This window comes from Clarias gariepinus, chromosome 12, assembly GCF_024256425.1.
Source record: "Clarias gariepinus isolate MV-2021 ecotype Netherlands chromosome 12, CGAR_prim_01v2, whole genome shotgun sequence".
Lineage (NCBI taxonomy): Eukaryota > Metazoa > Chordata > Actinopteri > Siluriformes > Clariidae > Clarias > Clarias gariepinus.
In genome coordinates, this window is record NC_071111.1 from 325,108 (window position 1) to 348,990 (window position 23,883).

A 23,883-nucleotide genomic window follows, 5' to 3' on the forward strand; every position below is an offset into this window, starting at 1 on the left:
ACAGTGTACAGTGTGTGTACTTAGTGTATGTAGCTCAGATACAGAACTCTGAAGTCTGATTTGATTGGTATTATTAAACATTTTATGTTTGAATTTGAACTAGAAAATAACATACACAGTACGATATGCAGGGAAATGCTTAAGTTCAGCTCTTTTCATTTTCACATGACCTTACCCATACTCATACACGTGTTTACTGTAGTTACCTGGTGTGAGGTTACAGAATAGTGAAGTGCTAACATGTTGTTAGCTGATCACCAAAAATCATGACAATTATTAGGAAGAAGGAAGGTAACATTTTATTTGGCACTTCTGTTCCTCATGAGACTCTTTGGGATGGAGAACTCAGTACAGTCTAATATCAGAACATATTCGCTGCTTCTACATTCCTCAGCTTCAGGTCTTCATCCTAGTCATGTGTATAAAAAGTTACCAACAGTGTCATAAAAATTATTTTAAAGAAAAAAATTACAATAAGGAGGTAAAGATACTGCTGTAGCACATGAATCTATATGGGTATAATCCTGGTGAGAAGGTGATGAGGTCTTGTGTTGTGTATAGATGCTGAAGGATTTGACTTTGGAGTGTAAAAATCTTGGTAAAGCCTAAAGTAATGTGTAGCTAAGTGGATAAAGTATGTGATCATTATGGTTTTTGTGACTAATCACATCCTTTATTGTGGAGCTTCTACATATGAATATGAGTGAGTTAGCTCCCAAACTGCGAATCTAATGCTTGAGCTGAGACTCCTGTCGTACACCAGTCTTAGTGAGGAAAGATTGCTCAATGCTGTAAGAGAGAGAGGAGGAGAGAATAACTGACAACATTTTCTACAGTAACACACACACACACACGCCTTATATAAGAACAGAATGGCTTTAGTTACTGTCTATGCCGTCGCTGATGGGCAGCTGCACATCGACTCTCATTCTACTGTACAGTAAAGTGTCAGTAACTCACCCTAGTGTCTCCAGTGTACAGTGGGGATCCTCCAGTAGATCAGTGAGCAGCTTCACTCCTGATTCGCCTGCATTATTACCGTACAGCTCCAGATATCTCAGAAGTGATGAGGAGTTCGACCTCAGAGTGAAAGCAAGAACTGCAAAACCTTCATCTGTAATACTGCAGTAACTCATCCTGCAGGCAACAAAACCTTCTTACACTAAACATACTCACATGAACTACACAAAATCTTTATATACAGAACATTTACTCACACACCTCAAACACACAACAGTGAAAACATTGGCAGACATCACTACAGTTTAGTTCAGGGGTCGTTTGAAGATTATGGTGATCTTGTAACATTAAAATAAACCGTGTTTAATTTTTTGTCGCTCAAAATATGCAACATCAGTGTACTTTACAGAGTGCTCCCTACTGCCTGCTCCATTCGCAGGGACTCTCTGTGAAGGAAACTTACGTCAACAAAACGACACTATTTGAAACATCCTACCATATCACCAGCGCAACTGTCACTTTCTCTATGGGTTACCATAAGCACCTCGAAAACATGTCAAGATTTTAAAAAATTAATTAAAGTTTCATTTCTTGTCTCATATTAATATGAGGTCATCAGCAATCATTATAATAAAAAAAAAGTTCTATTTTTTTTTTGACCAACAAGATGGAACATCCAACATGATGGCATCATTCAAATCTCTGGAGTTTAATGGCCAATACTGGAGTACAATCTCTTCTGTTCTCCCGAGACATGACTGAACCCAGATCACACCATCCAGCCGGCCAAGTTCTTCTTCTTCGGTTCACTGCATGGACATAACGTGGGACTCGGGGACGTTCCAGTTCAAAAGGGGGGCTGCGCACTGGACGGACAAATCAGTGGTCGCGTTACAGGATGCACTCGATGATGCAGACTGGGACATGTTCCAGCGCAGCTCTGATGACATCAGCATGTTCATGGAAGCGGTTGTTTGATTCATCAAGGAACTAGCGGTTTCGTCCTGTAGCCCTGACATCAGTAGCGACAAAAAACTGGGTAGAGACTTCATTATCTCTTCACTATCATACACACTTGACCTTTACAATTTGCTTACCATCCATTCAACTGATGATGTCATCTCTTACCTCCTTCACACACCTGGACACTAGGAAGGGGAATTATATTAAAATTATTCCCTCCACACTCACCACCATGCTGTGGCACCTGAGACTCCCTCCTTCACTCTCAGCACTGGAGCCCCCCAGGGTTGTGTTCTGAGCTCCCAGCTGAACTCTCTGTACACCTACAACTGCATGGCCTCTACCAACTCCACCACCATCATCAAGTTCGCTGATGACACCGTCATGGTGGGACTGATCTCTGACAACAATGGGATGGCCTACCCGGAGGAGATTAGGAATCTGGAGAACTGGTGCTAGAGGAACAATCTCCTTCTAATCATCAGCAAGACAAGGAGTTGCTAGAGGACTTCAGTAACAATCAGCAAAGGAACTACCAAACCCAGAAACAGACCCCCTGTGATCAACAAGAGCCCAGTGGAGAGAGTAGACTGCTTCCGATACCTTGCTGTTAACATCAGACAGGACCTGTAATGGTCCTTTTACATCAACACCCTGGTGAAAAAGGCCCGGCAGCGTCTCTACCACCTCACACACTTAAGAGACTTCAGACTGTCCTCCAGGGTGCTTAGGAACGTTTACTCCCGCACCATAAAGAGCATTCTAACAGGAACATCACAACCTGGTTCACAACTTTATGGACATTTGCTCACACCCAAGACATTTATGGACAATTTATGGACATTTACACATTCATGCACATTTGCACACACCCTGGACAATTCTATTTTATTTTTGCACACTTTAACACATTGCACATTTATAGTTATTACATCTTTATATTAATAATAATAATAATAATAATAATAATAATATATTATATATAAATAAATAAATAAATAAATAAATATATATTTTCCTCTATATTTTCTACAACTATGTGACAAATAAAATTTTCATTCGAATTTGACCGCTGATTGCACACTCCAGTACATACGATAAAACGATGATGTCATGCATTTTTGGTTTGCTGCAGGTGGATAATTTAAGTTTGGCTTTTTATTTTATAAATACGAGGAGGACAAATAGATATTGAGTATTTAATTTGAAAGCAACCTTCAACCCAGGGTCACTTTTTGGAGTTTAAAATGTTTTTGTTGCATGCAGAAATACGATTTCATTTTCCTCTGTAGCAGTTCATTGATTTCATAAATGCAACACATGTTTTTATTTTAAATGTCAAAAGGGTTTTGTGGTGGTTTTTTCTGTGGGAAACAGGTCCAAATGGCTGTTTGAGTGTTTAATGTTGCTGACCCCTGGTTTAGTGATTAAATGTCTGCTCTGTTTTTGTGTGAGTTTATGCGTGTGTGTGTGTGTGTGTGTGTGTGTGTATACCTCAGTATCTCCAGTGTACAGTGTGGATTCTCCAGTCCAGCAGAGAGCAGCTTCACTCCTGAATCCAGCAGGTTATTGACACTCAGGTCCAGATCTCTCAGACTGGAGGACTCTGAGCTGAGGACTGAGGACAGAACTCTACAGCTCTTCTCTGTCAGGTCACACCCACACAAACTGGTAGAGAAATGATGAAACATCAGAACACTGATCTTAAACACATGCACATGTTTAGAATAACAACAAACAATAAAAAGTATGGACAATTGTTTATTTATACGATTGTTAAATTAGGTTTTTCCACCATTTGGGAAATAAACTCTGTATATGAAAACATGGTTCTAATGTCAGGATAAAAGTGAAAAGCCTCTGAATGTCCTGTTTTGACTGAGAACAGTTCCACTTTTCCATGAAGATGGTCTACAGTCTACCTGAGCTTCTAATAACAAACTGGACATATCAACTTAAAGACATCAACTTTTCCAGTGAACGTAAGAAACTGAAACTCAGGGAGTTTTCCACTGTTGCACATCATGGATAATTTGATCATCTTAACTCATACACATGTTCTCACATTTCATACACATTTCCATAATTTTCTTTTGATTCTGTTAAGCTGCTTTGCGACGATGACAATGTTTTAAGCACTATAAATAAAATAAAATTATTTTCTTTTTCAACAGTATTTTAGATTTTAGACTTAAGTTTAAATTGTGTTGCAATCATCATTTAAAAACTGCATTCTGTGCTACATTATGTACTGCAGTTTACTCAGGTTATATTTGTGTAATATTAAAATTAGTTTAATGATCTCAATCATTAAATGTGACAAATAAAAAAAAAACTACACAACACTGTAAATGTAACATTTTTTAAATGTATTACTTTTTTACTAAAATCTCAAATGTAAGTCCAAAATGTTGGGCATCTAAATTATTCTTATTTTTTAATATTTATATCAAGAAATCAACAGATTTTCAAAGAACACACTAGATTCTGCGGTTAAAACAGCGAGTGGAATCAATTCCTGTCGGATCCATTTGGAGTAATTACTAGCACCAAAACCCTGACAAAATTACGTTCAATTCTATTCAATTCTATTCTATTTGTATAGGGCTTTTAACAATTGTCATTGTCACAAAGCAGCTTTACACAATCAAAAGAGTTATTTAAGTTTAAATGGAATGTGATGTATGTTAAACTCTTGTTGTAGCTGACATTGAGCTGATTCAATATGTGAAGTGCAGAATGTTAAGTCGTTATTCCTCCATTGTTAGTAATAACTTTGTTCCTGATGGGTGTTTATTAGTTAACACTCTGATGAAATAGATTGATTGATTTTAGAAAGCATGAGAGCAGTGTTATTTCTATATCAGAATGTCTGGATGCCTTAGGTGGAGATAGCCAGCCCCGACTCAGCAGGGTACTCCTTCAGCCAAAGCTAACTTTAAGGCTCTTCCACTGGAGCGCACAGAGCACCCACTGGGAAACCTGAAAGAGCTTTGGTCAAAGAAGACTTTATACTGGGGCACATAAACTTAGCTAGACCGTTAGGGGTACCAGTGGCAGTAGACAGGTGTTTCCTGGGAGCCAGGGCACTGAACATAGCAACATGCCTTCATCAGTCAGAGGTTAGTAAGAATAACTTTGTAGAGGTGTTTGGATTAACGAAGGCAATGTCCAATGAAGTAAAATGCTCTAGCTCCACCCCAGTGTGACATGGCAGCATAGCATACAGCAGGGTATGGTTGCTGAACTGCTGGATGTCCAAGTGGTGCTCTGAAAATAATGGAAGCTTTACAGATAATTGGAGGGGATGCGTGTGGTGACTGGGGACGGTTCCACCTTTTCATGAAGACGTTCCTGTCCTCGGCTTATGCAGACCGCTGTTCTCTAAGGACTCGTGACTTCAGTCGCTTGATAGTTTAGGACTGGAGTTTTCTACAGTCTACCTGAGCCCTTGGTATTTCTAACTAACTTTATCCTAACGATCTGAGCGGTCTGTTAGTTTTATATTCAGTGAGCATATCTGTAATGTATTTAGGTCCTAGGCCATTAAGTGATTTATAAACAAGTAAAAGTAATTTAAAATCTATACTAAATGTTACAGGAAGCCAGTGGAAGGACCTGAGGACTGGTGTCCTCAGATTTTCGGGTTCTAGTCAGAATTCTAATGCTGCTTTGCGACAATGACAATTGTGAAAAGTGCTATACAAATAAAATTGAATTGAATTGTAGTTATTTAATATGGAATTATCAAGATTACTATTTTTCAGAAGTGGTTTAACTGATTTAAACTGCAGTTTTCAGAGAGGTCAGAAAAGTCCCAGAAAAAAGTGAGGTGTTCACAACTTTTAAAAGATAAGATAAGATAAGATAAGATAAACCTTTATTAGTCCCACAAGTGGGAAAATTTGTTTTGCCACGGCAGTAAGTGGACAGTACAAAGTTAAAAATTAACAGAATAAAGTAAAATAAGATAAAAATTGGGGAAATCAAATAAAATAACAAATACTAACAGTATAAATGTATACTATACAATCTGGCTATAAAATATGGACATCTGTGTAGTAAAAAATATTTACATAAATATATATTTAGACTATAAGTAAACACAGTTGACTAAGTAATATGTTTGTACTTAATGAATATATGTATACATACAGAGAGTAAATGACAGGCATTTACAGTAATATTTTAAATGATTTAAATGTTTTATATTGCACTTTGCCCAGTTATGGTGGTTCCCCGAGACAGAAAGAAAAATTGCAGGTTCCACCATAGTATTGCACATGACTGGAGATATTGCACATCACTACAATGGTGTATTTGATGTGTGTGTTTGTTCGTTTGTGCGTTTGCTTGTGCTTATGTGGTCAGCCCTTTTTTGTAGAGTGCATTTGAATTGTGAGTCCAGTCCAGTTTATTGTTCAGGTGAACACCAAGGTACCTATAGCTCTCCACAGACTCAATGACCATGCCTTGGATGTTCAGTGGTTGTAGTGGAGGATGTTTGTGCCTGCGGAACTCTACCGCCTTCCTGGCTTTAATCCGCCTAAGTTCCCTCCTGACCTGAATGGTTGAGAGAGACAGACTGGAGCTGTGTGTTGGATGTGTACTGGATGCTGTTGTTGGGGGTGGGAAAAAGTGAGCAGAGTGTGTAGAGGAGGTGTAAAGTGATCCTTGGGTCAGAGGTGGAACAGCAGCAGTGGGGGTGGGAGTGTCTGCAGCCAATGTTAAAGACCTCCTAGAAGAATCAAACCTGTTAAAGAAGTGATTCAGTTCATTTGCCCACCCCACATCCCCCATGGGTAGAGAGTTTTGATCTTTGTGGCCTGAGATGGTTCTGAGGCCTCTCCAGACTTCGCTAATGTTGTTCCTCTGAAGCTGGTTTTCCATCTTCTGCCTATAGCTGTCTTTCCCATCCCTAAACAGTCCTTTCAGCTCTCTCTGCACCCTTTTCAGCTCCTCCTTGTCTCCAGATTTGAAGGCCCTCCTCTTCTGCTTAAGGACAGCTTTTATTTCTGGTGTAATCGATGGTTTGTTGTTTGAGAAGCACCGCACAGTCCTGGTGGGTACGGTGTTATCCACACAGAAGTTAATGTAGTCCGTCACGCAGGTGACAAGGCTATCGATGTCCTCCCCGTGGTCGTCACAAAGCACCTCCCACACAGTAGACTTAAAACAGTCCTTTAGAGCCTCCTCGCTCTGCTCCGACCATCTCTGTACTGTGTGAGTGACCGGTGGCTCCCTGCATACTAGGGGTTCGTACACAGGAGCAAGGTGCACCAGGTTGTGATCAGATCTTCCCAGGGGAGGAAAAGGTGATGAACTGTATGCTTCCTTTGTATTGGCATACAGTAAGTACAATGTTTTATTGTCTCTGGTGGTGCATGTCACATACTGGGTGAAGGTGGGCAGTGTAGAGTCCAGTGATACATGATTGAAGTCCCCAGATATTAAAAAAAGGGCTCCTGGCGATTGCGTTAGCAGTACAGAGTGGAGAGAGTCACAGGCTGCCTCTGTGTTGGCCGAGGGTGGAACATACGCTGTTCAACATACGCACGTTATATATGACGATTTGAGGTGCTGTACTATTTCAAGATTTTGCTATTGATGCTTGAAAAACAGTCATAGTACCTGTTGAGTTTTTCTGGCCTCTGCATAACCTGAGGATAAGTTATTAGCCCTTCTAATATTACAGATTTTTTTTAGAAAAGGAGGAAGCAAACGCATTGTATTTGCTGTTGGGGAGCATTTCAATAGGAATCTGACTTGGTGAGTTTGTCAGTCTCTGAACAGTAGCAAAAAGAGTGCGTGTGTTGTTTAAGTTGCTGTTGGAGAAGAAAGTCTGTCTAGCTGTGACTAGTTCCACATTGAAAGCATGAAGGCTGTCTTTCTAAGTGCTATAGTGGATTTGTCTTCCTCCACATCTGCTCAGCTTTTCGACATTGTCTTTTCATATTCTGAACTGCTGTTGATTTTCTCCGTGGTGATTTCTGTCTGCCCGTCTTTCGGACCTTTGCTGGAGCAATATCGTCAATAACATTCTTAACTTTTGAGTTAAAGGAATTATGGCAACGATGCAACACTTGTGTTCTCATTAATGCATCTTCTTACAGACACAGATCTAGATTCAGTGGTAACAGAGATCAATATATCACAGAAAATACAGAAGTGATTAGACAGTGCTACGTCCTTTATAAGAATGGATGAGATGTTTAGACCCTTACTGATGAGTAAATCTAGAGTGTGTCCACGATTATGTATGGGCCCGTGCACATGCTGAATCAGGTCAAAAGTGTTTAGAACACTTATTATTTCCTTTTGTAGTATTGATCTCTACATTATCAATGTGAATATTAAAGTCTATATTAAAGAATATTAACTGATTGACAGCAGTTCTGTAAACTCTTCAATAAAGTCTGGAGAGTATTTTGGAGGTCTGTAAATAATGATAAACAGAATGCGTGGGGCACCTTTCAGCAATATACCTAGATATTCAAAAGACAAATACTGACCAAATGACACTTGCTTGCATTGATAGTCATCTTTAAATAGAGCAGCTTCACCTCCGCCTCTCCTAACATAAATAGGAGGCGCTGTTTCATTAAGGGCTGTTGCACTGCAGCTATCGTCTAGCCACGTTTCATTTAAAAACATTAAATCCAATTTGTTCGTGGTGATCAAATCATTGATTAGAAATGATTTATTTTTTAGTGAGCGAATATTTAAAAATGCTAACTTGATGGCAGTACTTTTTGTCCCCACAGTAATCTTAGTTTGATGTATAACAGGTAGGAGATTAGATGGGTCAGCTGTACGGTTTAAGAAGGCCTTGGGCTTTCTATCACGTGATAAAACAGAGATAAATAAAGCTACAGGCACACTGGGTTCCCGCTTGTTCTGTAAACAATTGTGAATGTTATCGCTATCATAGCGGGGACCCAACACACATTACTGAGAGCTGCTATCTGTTTGTTTTATTTCACCTAGACCAGATGGGTGGTCGGAGAGCTCTCACAGGAGGAGGACGAGCTGGGGTCCCAGTATACACCAGTTCCTCCATTATCTGTGAGAAGCTTAGAAGTGGAGAAGCTGAGAGGGATACTGTGTCTGGTGAGATGGGCTCTGGTTCTGGTGTTTCCAGTGGCTGTAGTATATTGTCCTGAATTCTCTGGCTGTTTTCCAGAAGGTTATCTCTAAGCTGTTGTAGTATGTTTGTCTGTGATGAGCTCTGTGGGCAGGACTCAGCTGGGATGTCCATGAGCAGTGGTTGTTTTGGCTGCCTGGTGTTATCAGTGTCCTTGTGAGATTCTTTAACCACATGATGACACGAAAGCTATCTGTGGTCACTCATACTTTGTCCAGGTGTGCATGTGCCATTCAGGTTGAGAGGGTTTGCACACTCTGCTGAAGGATGATGGAGGGAGAAATCTATATTTTTCTTTAGCACCTAAAGAAAAATATTCCTTTTGAACTCCTTTTAAACTGCAGGTTCTTTGTAGCCATGTATTCAGCCTAAGCAACCATGAAACATGTTAGTTCCCCTTGCTGGGAGTGGTCCGCTGATGAACGACTAAACTTCAAGTCTTTGAGTTCACCGAAATCCTTCTTAAGGAGTTCTTACTCAACAATATTTTTATTGATTTTAAACAGGGATATAACAGGGTAAACATGTAAAGTTTTAATATACTATAGATTCTATAGATTCTATGACCCCCTTATAAGCCCTATAACACCCACCCCAACCCTCCCTGACTCCAAGCCAGCTATACATGTATAAGAAAGGCTAGACGCCAGGCATCTAAAAAAAAGAAGAAAAATAGAAAAAAAACATATATATATACACACACACATACACACACATATATATATGTACGCATGTGTGGAGCTGGAAGTTTTTAGTTCTGCGTGCAAAAAAAAAAAAAAGGAAAAAGAAAAACAAACAGACAGACAACTAAATAAGAATGGAATCGAACTATTAATGTATATGAAAAAAGCGAAGGAAGGGCCCCCACACCTGCTGAAATTTCAAGTCTGAATGACGGATTGAGTAATGAATCTTCTCCAGGGACAAACAGGACATAATATCTCTGAGCCACTGGGCGTGAGTGGGTGATGTGGCATCCTTCCACTTGAATAAAATAGAACGCCTAGCCAGGAGTGTCGCAAAAGATAACAAATGCTGTTTAGCTGGAGTTAGACACTTGTCTTCCTCTCCAGTGACACCAAAGAGAGCAATCAGAGGGTCTGGTTCAAGGTTGCATTTTAATATGTACGACAAGGTTTTAAAAACATCCCTCCAGAATTTTTCCAAGTTCGGGCATGTCCAGTACATATGAATAAGAGACGCCTCTCCACTTTTACACTTATCACAGCAAGGATCAATGCCTGGGTAGAAACGGGAAAGTTTAAGTTTAGAAAAATGAGCCCTGTGTACAACCTTAAACTGTAACAAAGAGTGGCGAGCACATAAGGAAGTTGAGTTGACAAGTTTAAGAATTGAATTCCAAGTATCATCTGATAGTGACAAATTTAAATCTTTCTCCCAAGCAGTTTTAATTTTACTTAAAGGGGTGTGACTCAAACCCATCAATCCACCGTAAATAGTGGATATTAGGCCTTTACGTAACGGGGACAAACATAGGAGATTATCTAGAATATTTACATCAGGAGCTTCAGGGAAATTTGGTATTGAAGAGCTAATGAAGTGTCTTACTTGCAGGTATCTGAAAAAATGAGAATTGGGTAGGTTAAACCTTTCAGAAAGCTGCCCAAACGGTGCAAACTTATGATCAACAAACAGATCTTTGCAAAGCTTGATGCCCTTATTGTACCATTCCTGAAACACTGAGTCATATAAGGAAGGTTGGAAGAGATGGTTAGAGACAATAGGACTGGACAGAGAGAAGCCCAGAAGACCGCTGTGCTTTCTGAACTGAGCCCATACTCTCAAGGTATGCCTAACAACTGAGTTATTGATAGATTTAATTGAGGGGATGGGGAGTGCAGATCCAAGGAGTGCAGAGACAGAGAGATTTTTTACGGACTTTATCTCCATTTCCACCCAGGCAGGCCGATGAGGTTGGTTGTGGAAATATGCCCAAAAGATGACAGATCGAATGTTTGCTGCCCAGTAGTAAAAACGAAAATTAGGCAAAGCCATGCCACCGTCTCTTTTAGATCTTTGAAGTAGGGACTTATTCAGTCGTGGATGTTTACCTTTCCAAAGGTAAGAGGATATAATTGAATCTAAAGCACCAAAGTAAGATTTGGGAATAAAAACAGGTATAGACTGAAAAAGATATAAAAATTTAGGAAGAACACTCATTTTAATGGCATTAATGCGTCCCACCAGGGACATGGACAGTGGTGACCAGTGTCCCAAGTCCTTTTTTGTTTGGCTCAACAACCTAATAAAATTTTCTTTAAAAAGGTGTTTATGTTTTCTTGTGATTGTAATACCGAGATAGGTAAACTGATTTCTCACTATGTTGAAAGGAAAATTGTGGATACCAGTTGTTAGTGCTGTATTATTTAGCAGAAAGAGTTCACTTTTGTGCAAATTCAGCCTATATCCTGAAAAATAGCTAAATTCACTGAGCAATGACAGCACAGGTGGAAGGGAGGAGATTGGATTTGATATAAACAGTAGAAGGTCATCTGCATAAAGAGAAACTTTATGTTCTTCTCCCTGCCTCCAAATCCCAGATATATCCCTACAACTGCGGAATGCAATTGCTAGTGGCTCAATGGCAAGGTTAAAGAGCAATGGGCTAAGAGGACACCCCTGACGAGTTCCCCGCTGAAGGCTGAATGGTTGAGACTGCTGAGCATTAGTCAGAACTGTGGCATTAGGGCTTGAATATAATAATTTAACCCAAGTGATAAAACTTGGACCAAAATTGAATTTTTTTAAAGCCCTAAATAAATACTCCCATTCCACACGATCAAAAGCCTTTTCAGCATCCAAAGAAAGGACACACTCAGGGATCCCCTCTGATGGTGTGTACAAGATATCCATAAGGCGTCTAATGTTAAAATAAGAAAAACGATTTTTAACAAAACCGGTCTGGTCCTCAGATATAATAGAGGGTAAAACAATCTCTAATCTACGAGCCAAGACTTTAGCAAGGATTTTAACATCCACATTAAGAAGAGAGATTGGTCTATATGAAGAGCACTCTGTTGGGTCCTTATCCTTCTTTGCTATGAGGGTGATGCGAGCCTCATTAAATGATGCGGGCAGCTTACCTTGCTGAAAAGATTCAGATAGAACCGAAGCTAGTTGTGGTGCAAGGTATGAGGAGAATGATTTAAAAAACTCTGCAGGGAACCCGTCAGGACCCGGGGACTTACCAGATTGCAATGATGAAATAGCTGAAATGATTTCCTCCTGTGATATGGGCCCTTCTAATTTTAATTTAGAATCAGGGGACAGTGTTGGGATATCTAGTTGAGTCAGGAAATTCTCAACTGAACTATGGTCCTTAGGGAACTCAGAAGTATATAGTCGAGAATAAAAATTCCTGAATGCATCATTAATTTTAGAATGATCGGTAGTAATGGTACCATCCTCCATCCGAATTCTTGTAATGTGTTGTTGTGCTCTGAATCCTCTTAACTGACTAGCTAAAAGTTTCCCAGATTTGTCACCATGAATGTAAAATTGGCTCCTACTCCTTAATAATTGACGTTCTATAACATGTGTTGAGATAAGTTCAAACTTACTTTGCAATTCTACACGTTTTTTATACAGATCAGGGTTTTTAAATAGAGCATACTGCTGATCAATTTCTTTAATTTGGTTGATTAGATCTTTTCGCTCTTTATATGCCTTCCTTTTCATATTTGCAGTGTATGAAATTATCTGTCCCCTGAGGTAGGCTTTCAGAGCATCCCAAACAGTTAAACATGACACTTCAGATGTTTCATTTGTATTTAAGAAAAAAACGATCTGATCTTCCATAAATTTAACAAAATCATCCTCTATCAGTAACGATGAATTAAAACGCCAATTTTTATTAATCTGAGGTAGATTGGGGATCTTTAGAGACATAAGAACCGGAGCATGATCTGATATCACAATGCTCTGATAAGCACAAGAATTAACCATTGGGATCAATTGATTATCTATGAAGAAATAATCAATTCTGGAGAAAGTATGATGAACATGTGAGAAAAATGAATATTCTCTCTTTTTTGGATTAAGGAAGCGCCATATGTCAGAAATACCAAAGCTGCAAAGATAGGACTGAAGTAGCGTGGCAGATTTACTCAGAGGTATAGGATTGGGAGATGACCTGTCAATTGATGGGTCTAAACAGCAGTTAAAGTCTCCCCCTAATATGAGAGAGTATGAGCTCAGATCCGGCAGAACAGAGAAGAAATGTTCAAAGAAGGAAACATCATCGTAATTAGGGGCATATAAATTAGCCAACACTACATTAGTATTAAATAACTTCCCTGAAACAATGATATAACGACCATGTATATCTGCAATAATATTATGCTGCTCAAAAGAAATGTTTGGATTAATGAGAATTGAGACACCCCTAGCTTTGGCCTGAAAGGTCGAGTGGTAGTGCTGCCCTCCCCAACGCGACATAAGGCGAGAATTATCAGAACTGCGAATGTGAGTTTCTTGTAAAAATGCGATTGCAGTGTTAAGTTGTTTAAGGTGTGAGAGCACCTTCCTTCTCTTGACCGGATGGTTTAAACCCTTAACATTCCAGCTCACAAAGTTTAAAGAACTATTCATTCTCCCTGAGAGGAGATGCAGATAGATAAACATAAATAATGAAATGCCCAGCGTCAGCTTTAAAACAGAAGTGTAAAACACAGAGCATCACGTTAAAGATACACCGTGTATACTGAACTAACATAATACTGGCTTTGGAGAACCCCCACCCCTGCCCCACACACCCCACTACCCCCAAACAAACAAAGATAGCTGCTAAGAAACAAAGCAGCAAGCTCTTCCATTCTTCCATTCTCCACCTAACCACTCTTCCTGCCACTAACCACACCATCTTCTGCTCCGACACAGTTTACAAAAACTAAAAATTAAATATATAAATAAAACATTTCCCCACTCCAATACTGAAATCTCTAAATAAGAGAAAAACACAAAACAACCCCCTCCCCCCACGTCACATTGTAACTCTAAAAAATAAACAGACATGTAAATTACACGTGACTAGAAATAGAGAAAATAATAATAGAAAACTAACAATAACTACACGTGTTTAACACAATACTCTTACCAGGAAAAAACGTAAAAATGGCTGGATTTAAAGTTAAAAAGGGTACTTTCCTGAGAATTGTAGTATTAAAAAATAAAACTATAGTGCACTACGTAGTTTTCGGCAGACTGTCTATGTGTTTCTGCGCCTCTTCTACCGAGCGAAGCCACTTCTTCTGTCCGGTAGAGAGAGTTATCCGGAGCCGTGCTGGATACAGGAGGGAAGGCCGGAGTCCACGGTTGTATAACTCAGTCATAACGTCTCTATACTCGGCTCGCTGGCTTAAAACTTCGGGAGCGTAGTCTTCCACGATACGAACCTGCTGACCGCGGTATTCCAGCTTCCCTCTCCGCCGAGCCTCCCGAACCAGAAGGTCTTTAACCTGGTACCGGTGCACACGGAGAATGACGGGCCGAGGTCGCTGACCTGAAGCGGGTTTGGATGCAGGTATGCGGTGGGCTCTGTCAATCTCAGGCGGGGAAGGGAGCGTTTCACTTCCAAACACCTCGCACAGAAACTTCGAGAAAAACTCGGTAGGGAGTCCACTCTCAGTACCCTCCGGAAGACCCAGGACACGCAGGTTCTGTCTCCTGCTCCGGCCTTCTAGGTCTACGACTTTGGCCGTTAACTTAGAGTTGTTTTCCCGAAGTCCGGAGCAGATGTTCTCCAACTCGGTCACACGCTGGCTCAGGTCATCTGTAGCGAGTTCTAACGAAGGTAAACGCTGTCCATGGTCCTCTACTTGGGTTTGGATTTGGTCCAGTTTACTTTCTAGTAAACTAAACGAAGATTTAAAATCAGCCGCTAACGCTTCACGTTGTTTATCTAACAGCGCAGAGACGGCCTCGATTGTCAGAGGGGTCGCAGTGTCCTCTTTTTTTCCGCTCTTAACACTCCTTGTAGCCATTATAGATAAAAAGTAGTTAGCCGTGAGGTAGAGTATAAAGATATTATAAACTAAGGATTTAATTTAGCATTTAAAGACGAGTAAGGGAGTAAAGAAATTAAAAATTGTCGGAGCACCTAACTCACACGTCTACTCCATGTGGCTGCTAACCGGAAGTCCTTCTTAAGGAGTTCTGAATGCTCTTTCTGAATGTCATTCTCATTTTTGTAATTTTCTTTGGGTAGTTGGGTTTTATCTGAGTGATTTGTGTGTGTGTGTGTGTGTGTGTGTTTATCAGCCCAGTCCCTTTTTGTTGAGGAGACAAATGGCTGTAACACAGTCTAGATGTGAGGGCCTGAATGTTTCACTACCTTTTTTTAGATGGCAGGAGTGTGAAGTGTGTGTGAGCGGGGTGTACAGACAGTGATGCTGCTCAGGATGCAGCAGCATGCTCTTGTTAGCCCTCTGTAGAAGGTGGTAAGGTTCAGTGGTGGAAGCTGGGCCCTTCTCAGCCTTTTCAGGAATAAAATATGCTGTTGGGCTTTTTTGTGCTAGGAGCTAGTGTTGAGTAAAGAATCTCCACAAAGGAGCCATTGATGTTCAGCGGAGAGCAGTTGCTCTGTGTCCTCTTGAAGTCAAAAACCATCTCTTTTGTTTTAATATTGTTCAAAGACAGATTATTGTCTTTACATCAGTCTGTTAGCCTCTGCACTTCCTCTTTATATGCATTATTCTTGCTGATGAGACTCGATCTTGATGATGGAGTGTGGTGGAGAAGGCATCATCTGTTGAACGATTAGGACAATACTGCAATATGAAAGGGAGCTGTCACTGTCACAGGCAGGTAATGATGTCCTGTACTTGGTGATAGCTTGTATGCCCTGCCACATGCACCGTGTGTCACTGCTATCTTTGAAGTGGCCCGGGAAAGTTTGGCCCTTGCTGTTCTTAGGGACACCTTGTCCCCTGCTCTGAAGGCAGAGTCTCAAGTCTTCAGAAGCACACGCACCTGCACAGTAATCCATGGTTTCTGGTTGGGTCGTGAGATGATGTTCTTGGAGACAGTGACGTCATCGGTGCACTTGTTGATGTAGCTGGTCACTGATGACATGTACTCCACCAAGTTGATAAAGTTGCTGTAAGCTGCCTCCCTGAACATGTTCCAGTCAGTGTTCTCAAAACAGTCATGAAGGGCAGAGATGAATCCTGCTGGCCAGGTTTTCACCTGCTTCAGAACCAGTTTTGAACGCCTCGTAAGTGGTCTGTATGCTGGAATTAGAACAACCGAGTTTGATCTGAGTAGCCGAGGTGGGGCTCACTGGGAATGTTTGGGTAAACAAGATCCAGCATGTTTTCCTCTCTCTTTGCAAAGTCCATATACTGATGGACTGACTTAAGATTAGCATGATTGAAATCTCAAGCAACAAATAACAGTCCATCAGTGTGTGTTCTGGAGGTCACTGATCATGCCATACAGTTCACAGGGCGCTGTAACATCCTTGCCAACTCAGCCCGGGAGGGTAAGATCTGGGTCACCGGATTACTGAGCCGCTCCTTTGTCTCCCCCTAGTGTGTCTGTGTGTATATGTCTCCCTGGTTTGTGATGAGCACCAAATTATGATCACCTGTCCATCCTTACGTGTCTCTATTTATAGCCCAGCCGAACTCTAGTCACATTGTCTGTTCACTGACGTGCACCTCTGTCTGTCGTGGTTAAATATCTTATGTGTGTATGTGTTTTCTCAGGACTGAGCGGAGTCTGCAGGGAGGGGTCAAGGCCGAGGTTTTCTAGCTGCCGCCGTCACGGTCAAGGTCAAGGCTGAGTGACTCTCAGTACGCCGGGGTTTTCGGCCTCGCCACCGCGGCTTGATTTGTTTGTTATGTTTTTTGTTCGTTTCTACTTTCAACCCGACCCACCTGCAGACCCTCAGCTTTCCAAGTTGCCGTTGTTGCAATTCTTGTTTTGCATATAGTGTACTGAGTAATAATTTCAGAGATAAAAAAGAAGAATAAAACTTGTCACGAACTAATCCTGCTTTTTGCGTCCACTTACTTCACCAGCAGACATGACAGATGAACAGACCCTCCCAGACGCAGCAGGAATACCGCTACATAATCCGGCAGCAGGGACAAATTGACGGCTTGGCACGAGCCGTCAATGATATGGCCACCAGCCTAGAAAGGCTGGCATTTAAATGGGCCCAATCCCCACCTCCTAAGCCCCGCTCTGCACACTCACCACCACGAGCCGCCCCACCAGAACGCTATGCGGGGAATCCCGAGGGCTGCAAAAGGTTTCTTTTGGCCTGTGAGCTGTACCTGGCGGAATATCCCGAACTGACGGATGCCAAGAAAGCTTCATAACGCAGCAGCTCACGGGTCCTGCTATGGACTGGGCGGCGGCGGTGTGGAGCAACGACGGGACAGTGACGACCAACTATGACATCTTTCTCAGAGACTTTCGCGCGGTGTTCGACCACCCAGATCACGGGAAATCGGGGGAACAACAGCTGCTGAGGCTAAAACAGGGGAGTCAGACCGTCTCGGATTACGCGGTGAAATTCCGCATTCTAGCCGCGGAGAGTGGCTGGTGCGATAAAAGCTTGCTGGCCAGGTTCCGTGACGGCCTCCAACCCGAACTACAACTAGAACTAGCATGTCGTGATGCCGGGCTGTCACTGGACGACAGTATCAACCTGACCATCAAGTTGGATCAGCACCTCCGCGGCCAGCGCCGGCACCTCCCACCTCGAAGCGCAGCAGGAAGGTCCGAGCAAAGCCACCGCTATAGCCTCAGCAAACCCCCCACCGAACCGCGTGAAAGCAATCAACCTAAGCCGATGGAGATCGGCACGTCCCACCTTTCGGCCCAGGAGTGCCGACGACGCCTAACGGCGGGGTTATGTTTGTACTGTGGGGGGGGAACCCATCGAGTAAACACCTGTCCGCTGTTAAACGTAACCACTTACACCCCACCTCGTACTCATCACTCTTTTTGTTTACAGGCTACTTTGTCTTACAATAATCACACTGTGTCTGTCTTTCCCCTTATAGATTCGGGTTCGGCTAGGAATTTTGTCTCCTCTACTCTTCTTTCCAAGCTCCGAGCTCCCGTGTCGAAGCTTCCCTACCCGATCCCAGTAAAGGCTCTAGATGGTCAACATCTAAAACAATCGCCCCTTGAACATCTTTCCGTGCCACTTCGATTAACTTTCCCAGGTCACACCGAGGAGCTAAAATTCTTTGTGCTCCCGCAGGCGGATCAGTCGGTCGTGCTAGGTCTCCCATGGCTTAGCTATCACAACCCGAATTTTAATTGGGCACAGTCTCGTATCATATCCTGGGCCCCAAGATGCGCGAAATTTTGTAAACCATCCTCATTGATGGTCCAAACCACAACCATTGAAAGTCCTCGCGCCCAACTATCAACCACTGTGCCATCTGAGTATCGAGCATTTCAAGATGTGTTTAGTGTTAAGGCTGCCGCACGACTTCCCCCCCATCGTCCGTGGGACTGCGCGATTGAGCTCCTGCCTGGGAAAACACCGCCTTGCGCGCGCATTTATCCATTGTCTGTGGTGGAAACACAGGCCATGGAGGAATACGTGGGTGAGGCTCTCCAGCAGGGGCTCATCAGCAGGTCCACGTCCCCAGCGTCGGCGGGATTTTTTTTTATTGAAAAAAAAGGCGGGGGTCTTAGACCCTGCATAGATTATCGTGGTCTAAACGCTATTACAGTAAAGTATAAGCACCCACTGCCCCTGGTGCCGGCCGCGATCGACCAACTCCGAGGCGCTTCTATCTTTACTAAACTCGATCTCCGTAGCACATACAATCTGGTACGTGTTCGCGAGGGCGATGAATGGAAAACGGCGTTTAGCACCACATCCGGACATTACCAGTATAACGTGATGGCGTATGGGCTGGTAAACGCACCTGCGGTGTTTCAGGGGTTCATGAACGACGTGTTTCGACATATGTTAAACCGTTATGTTATAGTATACTTAGATGATATTCTGGTGTACTCGCGGTCATATGCGGAACACGTCGTGCATGTAACCGGAGTCCTTTGTCGTCTACGCGAGCATGGACTCTATGCGAAGGCAGAGAAATGCGAATTTCATCAAAAGGAAATAGCATTTCTCGGTTATTGCATAGGACCCCAGGGAGTCGAGATGGAAGCGACCAAGGTCGAGGCGGTACAACAATGGCCGGAACCCAAGTCAGTTAAGGCGCTACAGAGCTTCCTTGGGTTTGCCAATTTCTATAGGCGATTTAATCGGGGCTTCAGTACAGTGGCGGCACCGCTCACAAGTTTATTAAGGGGTAAAACCACAGCGCCTGCGCGAGATCTCGCTGGAAGCGCGCGCAGCTTTCCAGCGACTCAAACATGCTTTCACTTCTGCACCCATTCTTAAACTGCCGGACCCGGAGAAGCCATTCATAGTTGAGGTCGATGCGTCGGAAGTGGGGCTGGGGGCGGTGCTGTCACAACGCCATGGCAACCCAGCGAAACTCCACCCTTGTGCTTTCTTTTCACGAAAACTAAGTCCTGCCGAACGCAACTATGATATTGGTAATAGAGAACTGCTAGCAGTAAAAGCGGCGTTAGAGGAGTGGCGACACTGGCTGGAGGGAGCTAAACATCCCTTTACTGTACTCACCGACCATCGGAATCTTGAGTACATCCAACAAGCAAAAAGATTAAACTCTCGCCAAGCCCGATGGGCGCTGTTCTTCACGCGTTTCCATTTTATTATCACGTATCGACCAGGCTCTCGCAACAAAAAAGCAGACGCGCTATCTCGATTTTATCCGGCGCCAGATCACAACAACGATCCGAAATCCATCTTGCCATCGTCACTCGTGGTGGCTCCGATTGTGTGGGACATCGATTCGGAGATAGCCCAGCTGGCGCGGTCCCACCCCCCGCCCAAGGGCTGTCCTCCGAATCGAACGTACGTTCCGGAGCCTCTACGCGAACGAGTGACGATCGCGGCGCATACAAGCCTCGCATCAGGTCACCCCGGCGTGTCACGAACCATCCACCTATTAGAACCTAAGTTCTGGTGGCCAAAATTGCGAGAAACCGTGAGAACAGTCGTTTTATCTTGTGCAACATGTGCCGCAACCAAAAACCCCCGTAGGTTGCCAGTTGGTAAATTAATGCCCCTACCTACACCTAACAGACCGTGGTCCCATATCGCCGTGGACTTTGTCACGGATCTGCCGGTGTCAAAGGGGTACACAACTATTCTTGTGGTGGTGGATCGATTCTCGAAGGGAAGTCGTTTCCTTCCGTTTAGTTCTCTCCCGTCAGCCTTCCAGGTAGCAGAAAGCTTATTCGATTCCGTGTTTCGGTACTACGGTATCCCGGAGGATATTGTTTCGGATCGTGGTCCCCAATTCATCGCACGGGTTTGGAAAGCTTTTTTCCAGAAATTGGGAACCACAGTTAGCCTGACGTCAGGCTACCACCCTGAGTCAAATGGACAAGCAGAGCGGACTGTCCAAGAACTCGGAAGGTTCCTCCGAGCATATTGTAGTAGTCGACAACATGAATGGGCAGACTGTTTAATCTGGGCGGAATATGCGCAGAATTCGTTACGTCACTCCTCGACCGGCATGACACCGTTTCAGTGTGTGCTAGGGCATCAACCACCGCTCTGTCCCTGGGATGCCACTCCCACCAATATCCCTATGGTGGATCAGTGGTTTCAACGAGCGGAAAAAGTATGGGAGGAAGCACACACCAAGATCTCCCAAGCAGTTCATAGATTTAAAAGAAATGCCGATAGACGGCCGAGGGAAAGTCCGCCGCTCCAGGTAGGGGATCGAGTATGGCTCTCCACACGGGACCTCCACCTGCACCTCCCATGTCGAAAACTCACTCCCAGATACATCGGTCCATTTCCCATCCTTGCACAAGTAAACCCGGTCACCTTTAAGTTACAGCTACCTCACCACATGAGAATTCACCCTGTGTTTCACATTTCTCTTCTCAGGCCAGTGATTCCGGGACCCCTAGACGGAGGCGTCGCAGAGCCTTCGATCCCCGGGGCTGTGGAAATAGCGGGCAACCCGGCGTATCGAGTAAAAGAGTTGTTGGACTCTCGGAGGAGAGGGGGCTCCCTCCAGTATTTGGTGGATTGGGAGGGGTACGGCCCGGAGGAAAGGAGTTGGGTCCCGGCCCGGGACATTATGAGTAGAGAACTCATAACCGATTTCCATCAAGCCCGGCCGGATCGCCCAGCACCACGACCCCCGGGTCGACCTGCCCGCCGGCAATTCCATCAGGCCGGTAGGTCCTCACTCCCTCCGATCACACGGAAAGGGCGCTCGCACCCCCCTGGGAATGCCGGTCCTAAGGGGGGGGGGGTACTGTAACATCCTTGCCAACTCAGCCCGGGAGGGTAAGATCTGGGTCACCGGATTACTGAGCCGCTCCTTTGTCTCCCCCTAGTGTGTCTGTGTGTATATGTCTCCCTGGTTTGTGATGAGCACCAAATTATGATCACCTGTCCATCCTTACGTGTCTCTATTTATAGCCCAGCCGAACTCTAGTCACGTTGTCTGTTCACTGACGTGCACCTCTGTCTGTCGTGGTTAAATATCTTATGTGTGTATGTGTTTTCTCAGGACTGAGCGGAGTCTGCAGGGAGGGGTCAAGGCCGAGGTTTTCTAGCTGCCGCCGTCACGGTCAAGGTCAAGGCTGAGTGACTCTCAGTACGCCGGGGTTTTCGGCCTCGCCACCGCGGCTTGATTTGTTTGTTATGTTTTTTGTTCGTTTCTACTTTCAACCCGACCCACCTGCAGACCCTCAGCTTTCCAAGTTGCCGTTGTTGCAATTCTTGTTTTGCATATAGTGTACTGAGTAATAATTTCAGAGATAAAAAAGAAGAATAAAACTTGTCACGAACTAATCCTGCTTTTTGCGTCCACTTACTTCACCAGCAGACATGACAGGCGCTTCCTTAACATTAGCGCATTAGAATTTTAAAATTCTAATAAAATGATAAAACCAAGCCTTGAATTCAGTACAGATCATAGAAAAAGAATAAAAATCATACCTAGAATTCAAGTTAAATAGCAAAGTAAGGATATGCCCACCTACTCAAATCCCAACAACAAGTAACCCTTGGGGTGTGTTTTGGGTGGAGGACGTATGAGTGCATGTGCCTGGACATCGGCTGTGGTTGTATGAACTGAATCTCAGTGTGGGGCAAGGGGAATTTACAAAGAGTGTGGTAGTAGGCCCATTAGTCAAGGTGTACTTTTCCATGGACTAGTCTTGGGGCCCTGCTTCTCAATGTGGGAGAGCCAGTTGAATAAGCTACGTCACACTAGCATGCCTATTCTTCGCCAACTACAGGCCTGCAACCCTGCACAATCAGATCCTTCTGCACTGCTTTCACCCAGGACGCCAGTCGCAGCATGAGGGGAAAAGTCCAACACAAAGTAAGCAGTGTAACCGGTGATACCCCTCCTTCTGATACAGCACACTCAACCAATCTACTTACCTCCTCGGATCTACCAGCTACTTCCTCCTTTTGTGCTTGTCCGCCCATCCACATGGATTTTCCATCATTTGAAGACTCATCAGAGACAGCTTACGTACTCAACGTTAGAGAGCAATGTGAGAGCTACTTGAAGGTCAGACCACTCCCCAGGCGTCAAGCTCATCAGAACCCTGATCAGAGGCCCTGCTCTGAGCTGGTGGAAGGCGGAGAAGACCAAGGTAAAGGACTGGGAGTATTTTAAAGAGGCATTTATGGCTGCGTTCCTGCCTGATGACTACCCGACTTCTTAGCTGCTTTTCATCTCTACTCTGTGCTGTCTCCAATGGTGGGACGAGGAGGAAGATTCCAGCTGGTGGTCCCACAATCATTAACCCAGAGGTTCTTGCAGGACTATCATAAGCACCCATCAGGCAGACAGAGGGGGAGAATAAAAAGCCTGTTATATCTACATAATGATGCCTGGTGGCCCTCCGCTTGCTAGGATGTCTGGCAGTTACAACCCTGCGTTCTGACCCCAGTTACACTGGGATATGCAAGGAAGAATTGTCACTGTGCAGTGATGTATATGCGACAAATAAAGGCTTCTCTTCATCCTTTTCCTGTCTGTAAAGCTACACATGAGCTGCCAGTGTTTGAGGAGTGGTCAACCTGACCACGTCATAAACCACAGTATGTTGGGTGAAGCCTGAAGAGAGAGAGAGAGTGGTCTTATCTCTGAAGCACTAAGGTCTATGAAGGCTCAGTGTAAGGTGAGAAACACTTTCACTGAAGTGAAATATAGTTGGATATCTATTTGGGGTGCTCTTCTGTTATGTGTGTCCAGCCTGAAGGATGCTTTTTTGAGTTCGATACTTTTCTTTTTTTTTTTTGTTTGTTGCTGGGGGTTTTTGTTAACTGCAATAGCAGTGAAAATAAAGTTTTGGTGCACTAAAGCTGCCTATCTTGTGTGTATGCGAAGCAAACTCTCTCCAACATTTTTTCTCTGTTTCCTTGGTGCATTTAGAGAGAGTAGATATGTCAGGTAGACATGTCGCTCAGGAAAACTTTCTTTTTGTACCATAATAAATGACAGTAGCAGTTGGTACAAGCACCCAAGACTCCTGATTCTTTCTTCATAGACACAACACAGAATATAGCGTCCGACTTCCCAGTGCAGTGTTTTAGTTTATGTGTGTGTGTGTGTGTGTATACCTCAGTATCTCCAGTGTACAGTGTGTGCAGACGCCCCTGATTGGCTGTAGAGCCGTGATTAATGTGGAAGCACGTGTACCTCTCATCCCTCCCCTCTGAGAGAGCTCAGCCAATCAGCTCTCTC

General features: G+C 43.6%; 1 protein-coding gene across 1 annotated transcript; it reads right to left on the minus strand.

Moving 5' to 3' along the window:
* Positions 1-4: 4 nt before the first annotated feature.
* LOC128534233 (NACHT, LRR and PYD domains-containing protein 4E-like) lies at positions 5-23,778 on the minus strand. Its single transcript, XM_053508577.1, has 4 exons — positions 23,760-23,778; positions 3,418-3,591; positions 961-1,137; positions 5-789 (listed from the first exon to the last, which is right to left on the minus strand). The coding sequence occupies exons 3-4, from the start codon at positions 1,134-1,136 to the stop codon at positions 729-731; spliced, it is 237 nt and encodes a 78-aa protein (XP_053364552.1). The 5' UTR covers position 1,137; positions 3,418-3,591; positions 23,760-23,778; the 3' UTR covers positions 5-728.
* Positions 23,779-23,883: the final 105 nt, after the last annotated feature.

Bases quoted from the DNA above. Each gene is read 5' to 3' on its own strand.
- LOC128534233 (XM_053508577.1), bottom strand. From the start codon at position 1,136: ATGAGTTACTGCAGTATTACAGATGAAGGTTTTGCAGTTCTTGCTTTC. The intron at 790-960 runs GTGAGTTACTGA...TCTCTCTTACAG, and splicing joins TGTACACTGGAGACACTAGG to CATTGAGCAATCTTTCCTCA.